The 18,571-nt window shown below is 36.8% G+C and overlaps 5 protein-coding genes across 7 annotated transcripts; 2 read left to right on the top strand and 3 right to left on the bottom strand.

Moving 5' to 3' along the window:
- Positions 1-6: 6 nt before the first annotated feature.
- On the bottom strand, positions 7-1,798 carry LOC104807425. Its single transcript, XM_010532692.1, has 2 exons — positions 1,707-1,798; positions 7-1,180 (listed from the first exon to the last, which is right to left on the bottom strand). Exon 2 carries the CDS (start codon positions 1,158-1,160, stop codon positions 84-86), a length of 1,077 nt encoding a protein of 358 aa, XP_010530994.1. The 5' UTR covers positions 1,161-1,180; positions 1,707-1,798; the 3' UTR covers positions 7-83.
- Positions 1,799-3,941: 2,143 nt separating this feature from the next.
- LOC104807427 (WUSCHEL-related homeobox 13-like) lies at positions 3,942-5,978 on the bottom strand. Its single transcript, XM_010532694.2, has 3 exons — positions 5,670-5,978; positions 4,469-4,921; positions 3,942-4,200 (listed from the first exon to the last, which is right to left on the bottom strand). Exons 1-3 carry the CDS (start codon positions 5,878-5,880, stop codon positions 4,115-4,117), a joined length of 750 nt encoding a protein of 249 aa, XP_010530996.1. The 5' UTR covers positions 5,881-5,978; the 3' UTR covers positions 3,942-4,114.
- A 2,670-nt stretch (positions 5,979-8,648) lies between these two features.
- On the bottom strand, positions 8,649-10,098 carry LOC104807428 (high mobility group B protein 4-like). The gene is made up of 8 exons (XM_010532695.2): positions 10,027-10,098; positions 9,900-9,954; positions 9,719-9,805; positions 9,561-9,618; positions 9,390-9,434; positions 9,225-9,305; positions 9,050-9,121; positions 8,649-8,947 (listed from the first exon to the last, which is right to left on the bottom strand). Exons 2-8 carry the CDS (start codon positions 9,944-9,946, stop codon positions 8,930-8,932), a joined length of 408 nt encoding a protein of 135 aa, XP_010530997.1. The 5' UTR covers positions 9,947-9,954; positions 10,027-10,098; the 3' UTR covers positions 8,649-8,929.
- Positions 10,099-14,001: 3,903 nt separating this feature from the next.
- On the top strand, positions 14,002-16,059 carry LOC104807429 (probable serine/threonine-protein kinase Cx32, chloroplastic). Of its 2 annotated transcripts, none has more exons than XM_010532697.2 (6): positions 14,002-14,191; positions 14,286-14,656; positions 14,772-14,907; positions 14,997-15,139; positions 15,228-15,351; positions 15,465-16,059. In XM_010532697.2, exons 1-6 carry the CDS (start codon positions 14,134-14,136, stop codon positions 15,923-15,925), a joined length of 1,293 nt encoding a protein of 430 aa, XP_010530999.1. In that variant the 5' UTR covers positions 14,002-14,133; the 3' UTR covers positions 15,926-16,059. The 2 variants fall into 2 exon arrangements, with proteins under 2 accessions (XP_010530999.1, XP_010530998.1); XM_010532696.2 differs by having other exon boundaries at positions 14,283-14,656; positions 15,465-16,057.
- A 479-nt stretch (positions 16,060-16,538) lies between these two features.
- On the top strand, positions 16,539-18,551 carry LOC104807430 (dehydrodolichyl diphosphate synthase 6). 2 transcript variants are annotated; one of them, XM_010532700.2, is made up of 3 exons: positions 16,539-16,922; positions 17,009-17,105; positions 17,634-18,551. In XM_010532700.2, exon 3 carries the CDS (start codon positions 17,647-17,649, stop codon positions 18,523-18,525), a length of 879 nt encoding a protein of 292 aa, XP_010531002.1. In that variant the 5' UTR covers positions 16,539-16,922; positions 17,009-17,105; positions 17,634-17,646; the 3' UTR covers positions 18,526-18,551. The 2 variants fall into 2 exon arrangements, with proteins under 2 accessions (XP_010531002.1, XP_010531001.1); XM_010532699.2 differs by having other exon boundaries at positions 17,034-17,105.
- The last annotated feature ends 20 nt before the right edge of the window (positions 18,552-18,571 follow it).

Here is an 18,571-nt window from a genome sequence, read left to right on the forward strand (position 1 = left end):
TGCTGAAATGTCATAAGCTGTTGAATCTGAACTTCTTACCTCATCTAAAAAACACACTGAACCGATCTTTGTGTCGACACTCGCTACGACCGTACGGCTTTGTTCTGCTTTGCACATTCAGGAGCCTTCAAGTCTTGGCACTTCCACGACGGCCCTGACACGACCGTGATCACCCCATCCGATTTCCCGCTGTTTCTGTGTCCGGAAACAGGCAATGTAGATTCGGAGAGTTTGCTTATTCCATCTTCTTTGTGTTTTTCTTGATCCTTGGTGTTGCAAATGCTCAAAGGCAGCTTCTTTAGCTTCACTCTTCCCCTTCTCTTGCCCGACGAGCTACTTTCTTCCACTGCTCTGTCCTTCAATGGAGTCGAATCTGTTTCCATGTTGTCCGGCTTTGATCTCCTGCCCTTTTCGCAGACGGGTGTCTTCTCGCTTGCTCTGGTCCTATCTACACCATCTTCCTCGTCCAAGCTGTCTGAATCCACAACCCCAGCAATGTCATGTTCCCCGAACATAGAACCAGACACTATACTACTACCAACTCCAACCCTCGGATTCTCAGAAGTAACCATGGCCTTATGCTTCTTGTTCTTGTGACCAGAGCTATTCCTCAAGACTCTAGACGAAATATTCATAGCTCGGTGCAACCTACGGGCTAAATCCTCATCCGGAGCACTTGGATCTCTCGTATTCGAATACAATAGCTCAACTGGAACATGCTTCTTCTGCTTGTTCCTCCTCGGAGACCTCTCCTTCCCATTGATGGCCTCCTCGGGGAACGAATAAAAAAATTCTAAAGCACTCTTGGCAGCAGCAATGGCCTTGGAAGCGATCAAGGCCTTCTCTTCAGCAGCAGCTCTAGCCGCCTTGGCGGCCATGGCGGCGGCTGCTGCAGCGGACCTCGAGGACTCAGCAATCTCCTCCGGGGTGAGATTTGGGTCGTTGAGATGTGAGGCCAATATATGGTCGAGATGGGTCTGGGCATTGGCGGAAGCAGAGGAGGAAGAAGCACCACCGCCTGCTGCAGGAGGTGGATGGCTCGGAGATTCATTGCCGTTTGAATTCTGCTTCTTCAATCCAGCGAGCAAACGCTTCCGAGGAGGAAGAAGCACATCGGATTCCAGTTGGTTTACATCGCAAGCATCTGTCTCCATTTCCATCTTTCTTCCTCAGATTTCAACTGAAAAACCCAAATCGATGGATAAAACATGGATTAGTGTCTCATTAGGACAGGAAATCAGTGACCAGAAAATGGATCAGAATTCAAACCAGCTCGAACGAAAATCCCCAAGAGCAAACCAGAGTACAAATACTCATCATCATCCTCACATCCAAATTACGACACCAAACCGATCCATATGTATATCCATTGATACTTCACAGAATCGAGAACAAGAACATCAACCAAATCCAGTGAATTCCTCAAACACCAGAATTAAACATGCATCCCAAAACGAATTCCAGACAGTAAAAAACCCAAATGAAATCAGACGAATCGTCAAAAGAACATATAACCAGAAACACGAAAACAATCCAGAAAAAAAAACACATCGCCAGCTCAAGTACTCGATCAAACAGAATTGCGAAACATGCCGGATTCAGAGAACGAAGAACGAAAAAAAAAGGGAGTCCCAGATCAGCGAGCTTTAAAAATTCTCGCCCTTTCTCTCCCGTTCCAAAACAAGTTTCGGCAGCTTCGTAGTTACCTGGTCATCGTATAAGGAGAGATTAAGAGAAATTAGGGTTTTCGAAAGGAGAGAATAAGGGAAATGGAGAGGAGAGGAGAGGTTCGTTCTAATCTGTGCTCCATTTTGGTTTTTATATGTAAACCCTACGAATCACTCTCTTTTTATTATCCATTTTTTTACCATTAATTTTTATTATTTTCTTTTTTATTTTTACATTTAGGGCTCAACCAGAGAACCCCAGAAAATTTCACAGCTGATTCATACTTTCCGTTTTTTTACATTGCTCCGTTTAACGATAATAACGGCCGTCATAACTGTCCTTTTTAACTGAGTCTCCCATTTCTTTAAATGAGAGATTTTAGACGGAGTTAATCATTCCGTCTCTTTTTTTAATCACGTATCATTATATTATAACAACCCTTAAAAAATAATTTCAAATGTATCAGAATCTTTGGCAATGTATATGAGAAATTATTGAAAATTAGGGAGAGTTTAAAAAGAGATACTGTTAGAATATATTTGAACATAGAGTAAATTAAATGTTACAAAATATACAATAATCCATAGTGAAGATTCATCTAAAAATCGCATCCGTATACCGTATATTTATAAACCAAATCTAAATTTCAATGACTGAAATAAATAACACGTGATTTAATACCACGAGACAATCACAAAACATGGCGGGGCAGAAAATATATGCAATTAAAATTACATGCGGAATTAATATTCCATGATTTACCTCGACATCTTAGATAAGTAATTAAATAAATCCTAAAAATAAGACAAATTCAATTTGTTTTTATCTTATTTTTAAATTTGTAAAAAAAATATCCGAAAATCATCTTTGGATTTGGTGTCGGAGATGGACAAATGTCGACCAATGGCGACACCTTCGCGACACGACTAAATTCCCTCGCCTGCCAACTCATATTCCAACCAATCATTGACTGCCACATCATATAAGAGTGCGTTTGAATTGCACGCGACGTTTGCCGCGTGGAAACCTCCACGCCAGTTTTTTTTTTTCAGTTTTTTTCCGTAACGTTGATACTATTAATATCGAGACATACGACGTCGTATTCTGCGAACTCCCGAACAGAACCACCAAACTTGGATTTTCCCCTCCAGTTTCCCGTTTGCCGCCGATTTTTCCGTTCTAGAGAGAGAAAACTATGAAAAAGGCGATGCCTTTTCCTCCAATTCATGTCCAATGGCGAGAATTTCGTGGATGCCCATGATGGGTTTTCGTGTTTCTCAGTAAAAATTTGGGATTTTTCCTCTGGTGTCTCAGTATGTTCATTCAGAGAAGAAGATTGGCAAGCCCTAGCCTGAAGCAGAAGGTGATCTTCATGCTACGCGATTTTGCCTTTGTTATGTTCGATAATCGATATGAAGAGGGTTGTCTTGGAAAAAACTCGTCTTTAACTGTTTCGATGCTTCTGGTTATGAGCAAGTCACAGGAATTGTTCTGCATTGGGGTTTTTCAGTGACCTTTTATTCCAACGTTTATGCTTCCCTGTTTACATGACATGAACAGAGATAGTTGACTCTATCTCTTCAGGAAATGATGCATGGCCTCCGCTATTTCTTGATGTAACTGACTTCTCCGACATTGACTGCTGCTGATTTAGGAAATTCTCGAAAAAAGTAAGCTTTGAATTCGAAAACTTCAGTGATGGATTGGGTGTTAACACCTGTGCTGGAAAACGACTCCCGGGTGTTACTTTTCATGAGCTTACATTAGCTCATGATGATGCATCGATCATTCATGCCTATGATGCCTAATGATAAAAGGAAGCGAATGGTTTTTCCTGTGATGCTTTCTCTGATACTTCTGAATTCCGCCACGTTATCAGCGAAGATGATAATATTAGTTTTAGATGATGATATAGAAACTGGTGCTATCAGGTTCACGCATTCTTTCCTAGATGATGGGAACTACACTCATCTGGATGAGGAATCTGGTTTGAGGGACACGCAGATGATGTCAGGAGGAAAACTAAGTCCAGTCATCCGGGTGGCACACAGAATAAGGTCTGGAAACGAAGTTCAAGAAGGTTCTGCAACAGGTTGGTATCCCAGTTGTTGCCAGCAGAATGCCCGCCATTACTGATCAGGTTCTTCATTCTTTGTCATCTCTCCTCCTTCTCTTACAGTTTTTTCTTACATAAACACAGTCAACAATGTCTGTCACAAACCCAAAAGACATCCAAAGCAAGCACCAGAAGAAGAAGATTCACCATGTTCCAATGATAATAATGAAAAATCTCTTAACCAGAACATTGCAAGACGATCACACAAATGTTTCTCTGAAAAAAGATAACTACTAAAACTTGTTTTTATTACTTCTGATTAAACCACGAGAACCCCTGAAAGTTCACCTGCAAATTCCGATGAAAAGTCTGCTGCTTGAGTTCATATCATCAGCCTGCCATGCTGTAGTCTTCGACGTGGTCGTAAAGGTTGTAGCTTTCCGACAGTCCCATCTTGGCCGCGAGATTTTCGTCCCCTACAAAGATTATCCAACCAAGTATCTGATTATCATTATCAAAATCCAATAGAATAGCTTGTCTTTTTCCGTTTCGAAAGAGTAGCTTACTGCCTTAAACATATCAAATCACTCGTAGAATCGGATGTATGCAAAAGACTCTTTTGTTCTACTTAGTAAAAGTATTATCTAAAATGTATCAGATGCTATTTTTTGTTGGAGTGTGTACAGATGCAAAATGCAGCTAGTTGAAAAGGTAAACACTGAGAAAGGAATCAATTCTACGTACTTGGGTTCGATAAAACTCCTAGCAAGTGAAGTTCTGAGCTCATCTCAGGGCTCTGGAAGCAAAGATCCTCTGGCCTAGGAGTTGTTGTTGCTGCCCCAACAAGACTCTCGGGTCTTGTTCTCTTATCGTTCGATGACTCCACTTCAGTCTCTACCTCGGACTCACCATTGTTGTTGTTGTTGGAGGAACCAGCACCTTGCTGTTTCCTTTTTGACCGAGCCCGCCTGTTCTGAAACCAGTTGTAGACATTGGTTTCGGAGATATGGCCGTGTTGGCTGAGTTCTGCAGTAATGTCCTTGATCTTTTGCTTGCTCGGGGTCCCTGTTCCTTGATCAAATATCTGCTCGAGAATCTGAAGCTGCACAGGCGTCGGAGTCCATCGCTGTCTTGCAGACATCTTGTGACCTGCAGATGAGATCAAGGGGTCTGAATACAGACCTCCCAATCTCCCTCCTGCTCCACCACATGAATGAATGATCGTTTCAAGATTTGAGAAAACGATAATAATGTCTCTTAGAAGTAAGAACTGTCCACAGATCTGATTCAAAATCAAGGAGAATCTAGCAGATGAAGTGATCAACCATAAGGGCATTGTCCCCGAGAAAAGGAACAAAAAACTGACTTGAACGTTGTCATATCCAGGGAGCTTAGACAATAGAGAACTCCATAGTTCAAGAACAAGCATCGGCCAGAGCTATATGAGACGTGGGTCAGAAATTCGATTTGAGCGTGGAAGATCACAGATTCATATGGCTATGGCACACGAATTCGAGGTTTTATATATCTCAGGGCCAAAAAGCACGAAATTTTCCAGGGAAATTTAGTTCAATTCGGGGAATGAAGATAAGGAACAGTTAACAACAGGAAAAGAAACCTTAACCGATTCTTTATGAACAAAACCCCCAAACCCTTAATCAAGGTTTCCGAGCACTGAAACTGCAGAGTCAACAATCACTTCTTTCAGCAACAACCTCAAAACCACAAAGGGTTTGGTCTTTGCATCAAAATCAAACCAACGATTTTCATTAAAAAGACGCAAAATTTCCAAATACCCAAAGATCCACCCCCCCAAGCGAGCAGAATCGCCGAACAAAACCACAAAAAGGAGTGAAAATTTCAGGGGGGGAAAAAGAACCTTTTTCTTCTCGCAGGGGATGAGGAAGAGATAGAGAGAGAGAAAGGAAATGTCAGAAGGGAAAACCTGCGAGATCTTGCTGAGCAGTGAGGGTTTTGTGCATCTCAACGAGGCGCTCACAGATTGTAGCGTAAATCGCAATCTGCTTTCTGAGAGTCTCAAGCTGCTCGTCCGTCATCACCTTCACGTACATTCCTCCGCCGCCATTAACGTCGATCCCATGAAGATTAGGAGTTGCGTGATTACTGGGCTGTTGCTGATTATCCCACTCCATCATCGTAATTGTCGCAATTTTTCACAGAGGAATGTTCAGGCTGAAGTCGATCTTCTCCTGTTCTGTTTCTGTGTGTGAAATGAAGGAAACAGAGGAAAGTCAGTGCTTTTTCATGAGTAGAGAAAAAGTTAAAGGCAGAAAAGGACAAAGAAGCTGAAATTTCTTTGATTAAAAAAAAATTTAAAAAAAGTGAGAGAGAGCGAGTAAACAAGAAGAAGAAGTGAAGAAACGACCATTTGATTCTATATATGGAATTAAGTGTTTGAATTTATAGAATTACTACTGTTATTTTTTATTTTTGTTATTGACATATTATATATTTATAATTTAGTTACTGCAAAATATTTTCAAAAAATGACTTTTGGAGTTTATTTATGGATTTAGTAATTTCAAATGTGAAATATACAAGCACTTTCTACAATATTTCTTAAGGATTGGTTTAATATTTGTTTTTTAATAAAATTATGACATGATAGTGTGAGCAGCACAAATCATTTGCATAATGAAATTATCCAACGTTTTTTACACGTAGTAACGGTACACTTCAAAGGAGATATCGTCGTGTATATATATATATATATATATATATAAGCTCTAATGTTTTATTAGTTGTTTTGTAAACGATGTATTTATGGAATTGGACCAATTGGTCGTCTATTTATGGTATTAGCCGTTTTAAATAATTAATTTAAAATATTTTCCGTATTAATTCCGCCTTAGTTGCTAACTTGCTAAGATGGTGGAGAAATAAACCTTTTTTACAAGGAAAACATCATAAAAAGATATTAAATTAATAAAAACAACTTTAATTTCATAATAGTAATATATTAATCACACTAAAATTTTCAAATAATACCATATGTTTTTAAAAATATTATCATATTGGTATAGTATATCTGCAATGCCACGTTTTTATATAATCAAATTAGATACAACTAAAAACTCAGAATGTTTTCCAAATGTTAATGATTATGTATTAATATGTTAAAAAATTTAAAAAAATATTACTGGAAGTTTAATATTGTTAAGTATATCATTATATTAAATTACAAATTATATATTAATTTGGAATTGATTAAAAAATATTAAATATTTATAATGGGATTATGAAAAATACACAGAGTTTTGTTCAAAGGGCTTTACTTGCACGAACAAGGAAAGCCCTTTGAGCATTCGTTCTTATTATTACAACATTAAAAAAACAAGTGAGCCAAAGTAAAAAAAATCATTATTTCATATATTATTTAAAAAAAAAAAATCAGAGGATGTGCTAATTTATTTATAATTAATCTGACATAGTCCTAGATTGAGAAATTTGAGGTTAGGATTTAATTCCTGACATATTCCATACAGTATTAATTTCACCGCCAGTAACAAACTGCAATACCGTAATTAATATTAAAAAGAACAGTAATGAAGAAAATAGCACCCCATTAATATAAAAAATAAAATAAAGCATCTTATTTTCCACGTGTCTGCATGGCACTAAAATCTCATCGGTGGTCGGTGTCCGCCGCCCACATTCCACGGGCACTTAATCTAAAGCCATCTTAACATTTTATTTTATTTTATTTTTGTTAAAATATAGAAATATATATTGGATCGGTCCAAAGGATATAACAATTGAATTTGTTTTGTTGTCTTGTAAAGAAGACTAGAAAAAAAAAATCGTCGGATACTATGCGAGTCGTGAATAGCTTTGTCCGAACTTGGGCAACAACTGTTCTAATCCAATTTCGAAATTTTGAAACTTAAAATACTAATTTTGTAAAAATAATATTAAATTTTTTAACAACAAAATAATAATATTAATTTAGTATGTGTGAGTGTGCGGAATAGTCTCTCTCTCTCTCTCTCTCTATATATATATATATATAAAAGAAGAAAATTTGGGTATTGTCATTGCCTCCATCAATAGTGTCTAACGGAACGAGGAACTTACTTTAAAAAATGATTACGGTGCATGAATCGGTTATTGCATCTGCCAAATATAATAAATGAAACAACTATAATAATAATAATAATTTATATTAATTTCCATTAAATATGTTATGAATTTTATTTGGTTTGAATTTCAGACGTGTTTTAACGGTGAGGAAAAATAAAGGATTCTGCATGTGCGACCTTTTGGTCAAAATTTGTGGCCAAAAGTCCAAAAAATGCGTCTTAAAAAAAATCAAGTATTTTCAGCCGGCACATTCAGAATAAATAAAACGTATGATAAATGCTAAAATATATTAATCAATAGTGAATAATCTACTGATGTGACTGAACCGTGTCTTCTAATTTAGATTATGGATGAAGTAATTTGATCTCTGTCATTAAACACAGCAAAATATTGATTCAACCAACAATCAAGCACCACAAAATTACAGCTGTGAGCACTTTTTTTTTTAATAACGTGCCAAATCAAATCCAAACAAATCTAAATAAAAATAAAATAGCTTTTCTAAAATTATAAAAAAACTTAATGTAAAAATAATGAATAAAAACCTAAGTGTTTACCCCTTGAAGTAGTAGTTAATGATTATTACAAGAATGGTACTTTACAAAGTTTCACCTAAGACAATGCATGAAGTGTATATTATCAATTGCTTTGCTTAAAAGCATGAAATCAATTTGATATCAGACGTTCCAATTTAAATTAATTGCAACTTGGTGCTCTAATCATTTTATCATCTTCAGCCTTTCTTTGATTTGCCTAACCAATTTAAATTTGTATTCAATTATAAAAAAAGAAGATAGCAAGATGGCAACTCAATACAATACAGTACCCAGAAGTAAACTAACATACCATAACCAGAAATGAAGCTCGAACTACAATCTCTTATCACAAAAAAGCTTGTTAAGCAAATATAAATTCTCAGCAAGGAGGGGGGTTGCCATTCTCCCTACAACAACTGGCCTAATCCATGGCAACACCAGGTGAGAGCCTCATATCAAAAGAAAATGCATAGCCCCGTCTATGTTTTTTGTTTTTTCTTAATCAGATCTTAGAAACTTTACACAAATTTCTCATTCATCTTCACCTGAGTCTCTGTAGAGAAGAACCCTAATCATCATCTTCATCCTGAAATCAAAGAGACCCCAGTCAAACACAAAAGAGGCAGAATCAATATACCACTGAATCAACAACATGAGACAGAAAATGAAAGCCTGAATCTCAGTCAACCTCTTCGCTTTCTCCTTCCTCCTCATCGTTGACTTCAGACTTGGACTTGTCAGAGTCATCATCTCCATCAGCCTAAATCGTAAGACAACATTGTACGTTAAAACTGCTTTTGCTGACGGAAGATGGAGAAAGAAAATCTCATTTCATGAAGTCTAAAAACCAAGATCCGCTTTACCAGTTTCTTGTTGTATTGTTGCATATTCTTGACATATTCACTCTTTTTGCTCTCCGCCTTTGAGACATAAGGAGCTTTATCCTGTTTTGTTTATTGCAAGATATGGGTACAGATCCACGATATCATATATTGGAAAGCAAATCGAACACCAGAAGAACAACTCACTTCCTCTGACATGGATTTCCATTTATCTCCAGCAGCTTTACCAACCTGATTTGCAATTTCAAGCCCAACCAAAAACCTATAAGCTCTCTGATAGACTTAGATCGGGGTTTCATACCAAGTTCTGACAAAAAAAGAATGCGTATATGTCGCGAATCTAGCAGAACTACTTACAGCAGCAACGGACTTGTTCTTAGGGTTTGCTTTGTTGAACTCCCGTCGGAACTCCTCCCTTCGATCATCGACACAGGAAAACAGTAAACAAACAGCATAGGAAAATATCGAAACAATAATCAGAGGGAAAATGCAGCAGGAAGAGATTCGTAACTTACAGGAAGACGAAGAAGGCACTCGGAGGCCTCTTCGGCTTGTTGGGATCCTTCACCTTCTTTCCAGGTTTTCCACCACGGGTTTTCAGCCTGAGAATTGACCAAAAAAATATCGAGGAAACAGTTGAAGTCCAAAAAAAGTAGCAGAAGAATATGGATCTCGGAGCCGATGCGGAAAACTCACCTCTTATCAGTGCTCTTGGCCTCAGCTTTGGATTGACCACCTTTCATTGCGAGTTCTGCGAGAGAAAACCGATGAGGATCGATCCAAATCAAGCGTGACTCGGCCTGAGTCAGACGACGCGAGTTACCTGTGAACGTTAGGGTTTCTATTTGACGGAGAAGAGAGATATCTTTATTCAGGTGCCTTTTTGATGGGGTTTTTAACAATAATAAACCACTTGCGATCGCACCAATTTCACGGTACACCACAAAAATTTTAGTTTTGCGTCGTAAATATATTGTATATTAGTTATATATTAGTCGTAATAAGGTCGCAAATTTTTTTTTTTTTTTTTTTGGTGTACCGTGAAATTGATGCGACCAATTAGGTTATTTGAGTAATTTTACCTTTTTGATGCGTTGTGTATCGTGAGTTTAAGGAGATTCCATATCTCAAAGATTAAAGAGAAGGGAAAAATATAAAAGCAGTTTGAAGTCCGCCTTCTGGCGGGATTTCAAAAAAGCCAAAAAAAAAAATCTCTCGCCACGTCGGCACACAAATATCGCTTCTTCTTTTTTTGACGATCAAATTTTCAACGACCGTAAAATGCCGCCATGTATAAATTTTTACAATAGGACTTTATATTATATAAAAGATGGGGATCTAAAAAGAATGAAAATAATTTTTCTAACATTTTAAAGGCGAAGTTTTAAATCTAAATTCGAAATATCTAATGGCTACTTCTATATCTGTTTTTTTTTCTGAGTTATAATTTTTTATTTAAAATGATTACCATTAGTTGAATTAAATTCGAAATCCACAATCATTAATTATTAATGGGATCCATGACCAATAAATTAGATAACTTTTTTTAGGAGATTACAAGGCAATAACTTTTTTCAATTCAAAACAGGCTATATTTCTGGCCCAAAAAAAGCGAGGATGTCACCATTATGATGGGCTTTAATTTTGGCCCATATGTGTGTGTATATATCGTCGCGGAGTTTGGTTACCACGTGGCATAGGTTTAAACCATTAAAAAAATTAAAATTTTTAAAATTTTCGTTTGAAAAGTTTATTTCAAACTTATAAAATTTACCAGTATAATTACTAAACTTAGTAACTGGTATCAAAAAAATTTCAAAAATATTAATTTAAAAATTAGTTTGAGAATCATAAAAACATATTTTGCAAGTTTATAAATAAATCTATTAGATAAAAAGTTTAAAATTTTATTTATCACCATTTTACAAATTTACAAACTGTTATGGGTTAAATCTTGTAATAAATTAGGAAATGAAACAAAAAAATATTCCGCATGACATGATGATGGTGTGGTCTACCACCAAAAGTAGATATGTGTATTGTACATGTAGAAACAGGACAAGGGTCAACGCCTCTCCGAAGGGACACGAAATTCATTCTACACCAACGCCTCTTTTGCCAAACCAACGATAGATACGTTCTTATTCAATAATTAGTGATCCGGTCGTTGAGAAGTGACAAAATCATCGTCAAAATGTTGAATTCGATTCCACTAGTGGAGATGGATGTAATTTCTGTACGAAAATGGTTCATATATTAAAGTTGATTCCGGATCTAAAAAGGTTGTATCCGGAATAAAGACCGAAAAAATCATATTAGTTATAAAAAAACAATAGATACGACCTCATCAAATATTTTCAATCAATGAAAAAAGTAGGTGGTTGTGCAAGCTTCGGATTGAATAACATTTTTAAATGTAAGTCAATAAGTCATTTTTCGGATCATTTTTTCAACCGTTAATTAACTAGTAATAGAACTACCAATTTATGATGATAATTTTTAATTATATAAAGAAGAAAAAAGTATAGAATTATATGATACGAGGAAATATCTCACATTCAAGTTCCGTTACTAATTATATTCCGTAGTTTCGAATATTCATTTATATTTCGTGGCAAGATTTTTTTAGCTGCTATTCCGCTATTAGATTTTTTTTAGTATTAATTGCGGTGAGATTTTGTTTTTTGAATTCCGTTAGTAAGAGGCACGAAATATCAACATTGATCAAGATTCGAATCATACGCATTATTTTAAAAATATATTTTATATGTCAAGAGAATCATACGATTTTTTATGATATTAGAAACTTTATCATATGCTTTTTTTAAATCATAAAAAAAAAGTATACGAGGAGATATAAATTAGGGATAATCGCATCGAAATACTTGAACTTTTATAAAAATCTCACATAAATACCTGAACTATAAAATTATCATATAAATACCTGAACTTTTCATAACTCCCACATAAATACCCAAACTTTTAAATTTTTTCCAAATCAACCATTTTACCGTTAACGTCGTTAGACGTTACTGTTCACTCATAAAAAAATTGATGACTCGGCAATGACTCAGCAAAAAACCTATTGACTCAGCAAAATATTGCTGACTCAGCAAAAAATATTATTAAATATCTAAATTTTTATCTACATATATTTAAATTAATATATATATATACACATTAAAAATAAAATTATTTATAATTAATAAAATATATATACACATAACTAAAATATATATATATCATTACAAATACATATATATTAAAATAAAAATAGTTATAATTAAATTTATATACACACATAATATACATATTAAAATAAAAATAATTATAACTAACATATTTATATATAATATATATATGTTAAAGATAATATTTATATGTATACATATTAGTTATATATACAAAATATACATATACAACTAATATATATATAATTATAGTTAGTTATATATACAAAATATACATATACAACTAATTAGGGGTTTGTATATAATTATAATTAGGGGTTTGTATATATAACTATTTATAATTATATATATTAGTTGTATATGTATATTTTGTATATATAACTAATATATATACATATAAATATTATCTTTAACATATATATATATATATATATATTATATGTATATATGTTAGTTATAATTATTTTTTTAATACATATATTATGTATGTACATAAATTTAATTATAATTATTTTTATTTTAATATATATGCATTAGTAATGATATATATATATTGTAGTTATGTGTATATGTATTTTATTAATTATAAATAAATTGTTTTAATATATATTTGTATATATATATGTGAATTTATATGTATATATTAATTTTAATATATGTAGATAAAAATTTGAATATTTAATAATATTTTTTTGCTGAGTCAGCAATTTTTGGTGAGTCAGCGGGTTTTTTTTGCTGAGTCATTGCTGACTCAGCACTTTTTTGTCGAGTGAACAGTGGCGTTTAACGCCGTTAACGGATGAATGGTTGATTTGGAAAAAAAATTAAAAGTCTGGGTATTTATGTGGGAGTTATGAAAAATTCATGTATTTATATGATAATTTTATAGTTCGGGTATTTATGTGAGATTTTTGTAAAAGTTTGGGTATTTAAATGCGATTATCCCTATAAATTATAATAAGACGTGAATAAAAAGGGAAGATATGATGGGACCAGTGCCTAACCATGGGAACGTATTTTCCTCCTCGTGTTTTGACAAATGTGAACCCCCCTGCTTGTGTTCACACATTTGCCTTTTATACCGTATAAACCGCTCCCCATCTTACGCTTATTTTAATTTTAATTTCGAATTTTCGAACCTTTGTATTAGTACTTTTAATTTAATATTGTTATCGTTTGTTCTATGCCATTAAATTACAGTGGAAATTGCATTGATGTCAACAAAAAAAAAACAAATAGATGGAAGGGTTGAATCAAAGGAACGACGATGGAAAATATTATAGGGTTGGTGGTGGACAAGAAATGACGATCCTTTAGAAAATCTCCAAGAATCAAAGCATGCCCATTTCCATTTGGCACTTGTATTAAAAATTATGAATTAAGAAAAATGTAATTCTATATAATTGTAAGAACCTACACTTTTCAAAAATCGACCATCTAAAAAGGTTGCATTGACTTTTTTGGGTCAATTATTTGGTCGTCTTTTGAAAATAAAAATTTACTGGTGCAATGTTAAAAAGAATTCAAGAAAAATATGAATTATGATATAGGTATTTTCCCCAAAATTACCAAAAAAACAAAAGGACAGAGAACCAAACCAAGTTCTTGTTGTTGATAAATGTGTGTCTTTGGTCCCTTTTTTTTAATTTATTAGGAATCGACCAAAATAATATCACTCGGTGATTGATCAGAGTCACTTGTTGTTTGTTGTGGTTCATGTCTCTGAAAAATCACATGAAATGGGTCTTTGCTTTTCATGCTTCTTCTCTCCCAGCTCCACCAGCTTCCGCAATCATGGTTTCTTCTTCTTCTTCTTTCATGGGTTTTTTAGATTGGTTCTCGTTATTGACTCTTGAGATTTTATTGTCTGGTTGTCTTCTCAAAACAGCAGTATCAAACAATCACAGCAGCAGCACCGGAACAGAGTTCTCGTCGGCGACTGCGACGACAACGACGAGCAGCAGCGGCGCCGGTGGACGGAGCCAGATCTCGGAGGGGGAGAGCTCCGTCTCTGGCGTCGGGACGAGCGATTCCGGTCAGATACTGGAGACACCGAATCTAAGAATATATAGTTTCTCCGATCTGAGGACAGCGACGAGGAACTTCGGACCAGAGATGGTGTTGGGTCAAGGAGGGTTCGGCAAAGTATACAAGGGCTGGGTCGATGAGATAACACTGTCTCCTTCGAAGGTGGGTTCCGGCATGGCCGTCGCTGTCAAGAGACTGAACTCTCAGAGCCTTCAAGGTCTCGCCGAATGGCGCGTAAGCTCCGTTTCTGCTCTCATGGCTTGGCACGCTCACGTGGGCATGACGTCATGCATTACACTTTCATATATATATATAGATACATACATGCGTTGTGTGTAATTGTTGGCAGTCAGAGATCAACTTCTTGGGGAAGCTCTCGCATCCAAACCTGGTGAAGTTGCTGGGATACTGTTGGGAAGATAAAGAGCTGCTCCTCGTTTATGAGTTGATGCCGAAAGGCAGCCTTGACAATCATCTTTTCCGACGTGAGATTCGATATATTATCGGTCGAATTCTCGACGGAAGACGAGAGATTGAAGGTGGATCCTGAATCGGGTTTTGGGACATTATGCAGGGAATGCCGGGGTTGAACCGTTGTCTTGGGACACAAGGCTCAAGATTGCAGTAGGCGCAGCTCGCGGACTCGCGTTTCTTCATGGCTCGAACCGACAAGTCATCTACCGTGACTTCAAAGCCTCTAATATCCTCCTCGACTCGGTCAGTTCCGAGTCCAAATAGATATCGTTTGGGTTTGAGTATCACCATGTTTGGTTTTCGATATCAATGTGGGATGTTTTGTTGTCAGGATTATAATGCGAAGATATCGGATTTTGGGCTGGCGAAACGAGGGCCTTCGCCCGAGAAATCACACGTTACGACACGGATCATGGGCACCTACGGCTACGCTGCTCCCGAATACATGGCCACAGGTACGTACATACACAAGCACAACCTCGAACAAGCTATTGTTTTTTAATGTTCTTCCATTATATATATAAGTAGAGTTGTGCCCTTCATCTATGTATCTCTGACCCAATTGCAGGTCATTTGTACGTGAAGAGCGACGTGTACGCGTTCGGGGCGGTTCTACTGGAAATGATGACGGGACTGAGAGCACACGACACGAGACGAGGAGACGGGAAACAGAGCCTGGTCGAGTGGCTAAGACCAAGCCTCTCGAGCCGAAGCAAGCTGTTGCGTGTAATGGATACGAGGATCAAAGGCCAGTACTCTTCCGACTCCGCCACCGAGTTGGCTCGGATCACTCTCTCCTGTCTCGAGCTCGACCCAAAGAAACGCCCTCACATGTCGCAAGTCCTCCGCGTTTTGGAAAACGCCCGCCGCATCAACGTTCCCAAACGCACCGCTCCAAACGCTTCTCCGCGTTCCGCCGCCGCACCGCCGCAAACGCATGGCCATCGGTATAGATATCAAGCGGCTGCTGCCGGCGGTCATCGGCGTTCTCCGGCACGGAGGGATTTCAGCCTTCCGCCGTCGGCGTAGCCTCGTCGATCAACTACTACTCTTTCTTTTCTTCTATGGATATTCATTCTTTGGAAATTTTATCGTGTTTATATATTTATGTATTAGTCTATCATATTTTTATTTAATTAAATTATTTTTATATAAAACTTAAAAGAATTTGATATTAGTTTCACTTGTCATCTAATAAAAACAGAATCATATCTCTATTTTTTTTATGGTATTATCAATATAATAGTAACAATTTTCAAGGGATAATTGTCTCTTGATTTTTTTTTAAAGTTATTTGACTTTTCTTTGGAAATTTCATATTAATATTTTTGTTATGGATGTGAAACATGTGGATATACATATATATATATATATGCATCAAACTCTCATTAAATTTAAATAAAAGGATAATAATAAAAATGATAGATAATTATCTGTCTTTTCTTGTGGTGCGCATATTTTCAACCAACGTAGAATATTGTTTTGTTGGTCTTCAATAGGATCAAATGGAGATCCACGTGTTTGTCATTTAATTTGGAAAAAAAAATATGGCATTATATGAATAATAATATATTACATGTACGATTGGCGTATATTGACCGGATGACAGATTAAGACTGCATCCAAAATGAAATTAGGGTTTTTTAGGAGAATTTCCTAATTGTTTTTCCCCATCACAGATTTTCATTGGAAATAAAGTGAAAAAAAAAATTGGAGTCCACTAAGTGCAGCGTCTCTCTCTCCCTCTATTTTGCCTCGCCTACGGCGATTCCTTCGCGCCATCGCCGGTCTTCGCTTCGCCGTCAGCTATATTTTCCGACGATATCCACGAGGCGGAGAGATTCGTTGACGAAAACGTCAGCGGTTTGGTTTGGGATCTGACGTGCCTTGTCGGGGTTCCATCAGGGGCTGGCGAACGTTGTCGGTGAGATCGGCGTATTCTTGAGTTTAATTCGAGGCTAGGTTTTCAGTGGCGGGAACACAAATCATGCCCTCATAATATTCTCCCTTCTTCGGATCGCTCTCGGTATTATTTGGCGTTCCAAATCTGAGTTGACTTGTTTGGTCCATTTGAGTAATGTCTGAAACTGGAAAAAGCGTTAACATTCACAGGTGATTTGTCTGTTTAATGATTCAGAGGGAGAGAGAGGGTTGCATGTTTCGAATCGGCTGCGAAGCAACTGATTTCTGATCGCTCGTTCTCTTGGAGGTGAGTTCTTGATGTCTTTGGAGAAGTTGTTAGTACCGATTCTTTGTTCCAATGCCAAAATTGGGAAATCGTGTTTACCCTGTGTTCATTGATCATGGAATTGGGTTTTGCCTTATAAAGAGTGGGGCTTTCCCTGTAAAAGTTGGTACTTTTTTACTTTCCGGGCAAAAATAAGAACAGTTTGGTACCCGAGATGTCTCATATGGATCCAATTTACTGTAAACCCGAGGAATTAGAAATGCTTTAGCGTCTGCCTTTGCTTAGTATGTCTTGATTTGTTATTCTTGTAGTTGGTCGTGTTTAAGATGATATGAAATATGTTGTTTTTGATGATATCTGTGAAGTTAAAGGTGAGAAGGTATATCCAAAACAAAAGGGTAGGATTGATTCTTATTGCCTTTGATTTGCTTCTTGCTTGTGTTTTCTTGATTATCCTTTCGAAATTTGTTTTGTTGATATTGATAATCTTTGTTTAGCCAAGGCTGGAGACACATTCACAGGTTCATTCTGTCTTCTTTTTCCCAACAGGTAGGGATCCGCGATGGCTACTGAAGGTTTGTGTAAATTTATTAAGAGATATGCAGAGGGCAGAGTTAATCAAGTGCTTGAACATCTCAGCGGGTTTTCCAGAAGATGCATGTTTCGTGTCATCTCTATGGGCTCGGTTCCTTCCCATCTTGCGTTTATCATGGATGGAAACCGGAGATATGCTAAGAAACATGGTCTGGCAGAAGGATCCGGTCACAAGGCTGGGTTTTCAGCTCTCATGTCAATACTCCGGTACTGTTACGAGTTGGGTATCAAGTATGTGACCATATACGCCTTCAGCATCGATAACTTCAAAAGAAGACCTGAGGAGGTTCAGTCTCTTATGGATTTGATGCTGGAAAAGATCGAGTCTTTGCTTGAGAAAGAAAGCATCATACAGGAATACGGCATGAGAGTGTATTTTATTGGCAACTTGAAGCTTTTAAGTGATCCTGTGAGAGCTGCAGCGGAAAAGGTCATGAAGGCCACTGCCAAGAACAGCCGGGTGGTGCTTCTGGTTTGTGTTGCCTATACTTCTACTGATGAGATTGTGAATGCCGTTGAACAATCATGCTTAAACAAGTTAGATGAAATTCCAGCGAGGGTTAGTCACGGCAAGTTACAGGGCGATATGGAGAATCACGACCATACAATACGTGTGGTGGACATAGAGAAGAACATGAGAATGGCCGTGGTACCTGATCCAGATATACTGATCCGTAGTTCAGGAGAGACGAGGCTGAGCAATTTCCTCTTATGGCAAACCAGTCACTGCCCATTGTACTCTCCTGCAGCATTGTGGCCTGAGATTGGTCTGTGGCATTTGGTTTGGGCCATACTGAATTTCCAGAGGAATCATTCGTACTTGGAGAAGAAGAAGAAGCTAACATGATGCACCTTCATCGACGAGAGGAACAACCTCTGAAGAAGGTTGTGAA

The sequence above is a fragment of the Tarenaya hassleriana genome, unplaced genomic scaffold, assembly GCF_000463585.1.
Source record: "Tarenaya hassleriana unplaced genomic scaffold, ASM46358v1 Cleome13, whole genome shotgun sequence".
NCBI classification, from domain to species: domain Eukaryota; kingdom Viridiplantae; phylum Streptophyta; class Magnoliopsida; order Brassicales; family Cleomaceae; genus Tarenaya; species Tarenaya hassleriana.

Coding starts and splice junctions, on each gene's coding strand:
- LOC104807425 (XM_010532692.1), bottom strand. CDS start 1,160: ATGGAAATGGAGACAGATGCTTGCGATGTAAACCAACTGGAATCCGAT.
- LOC104807427 (XM_010532694.2), bottom strand. CDS start 5,880: ATGATGGAGTGGGATAATCAGCAACAGCCCAGTAATCACGCAACTCCT. Junction 4,922..5,669: donor TGCTCAGCAAGATCTCGCAG/GTTTTCCCTTCT, acceptor GTGGTGGAGCAG/GAGGGAGATTGGGAGGTCTG. Junction 4,201..4,468: donor AGGAGTTTTATCGAACCCAA/GTACGTAGAATT, acceptor TAATCTTTGTAG/GGGACGAAAATCTCGCGGCC.
- LOC104807428 (XM_010532695.2), bottom strand. CDS start 9,946: ATGAAAGGTGGTCAATCCAAAGCTGAGGCCAAGAGCACTGATAAGAG. Junction 9,306..9,389: donor GGAAATCCATGTCAGAGGAA/GTGAGTTGTTCT, acceptor TAAACAAAACAG/GATAAAGCTCCTTATGTCTC. Junction 9,122..9,224: donor AACAATACAACAAGAAACTG/GTAAAGCGGATC, acceptor CTTACGATTTAG/GCTGATGGAGATGATGACTC.
- LOC104807429 (XM_010532696.2), top strand. CDS start 14,134: ATGGGTCTTTGCTTTTCATGCTTCTTCTCTCCCAGCTCCACCAGCTTC. Junction 14,908..14,996: donor TGACAATCATCTTTTCCGAC/GTGAGATTCGAT, acceptor GACATTATGCAG/GGAATGCCGGGGTTGAACCG. Junction 15,352..15,464: donor TCCCGAATACATGGCCACAG/GTACGTACATAC, acceptor ACCCAATTGCAG/GTCATTTGTACGTGAAGAGC.
- LOC104807430 (XM_010532700.2), top strand. CDS start 17,647: ATGGCTACTGAAGGTTTGTGTAAATTTATTAAGAGATATGCAGAGGGC.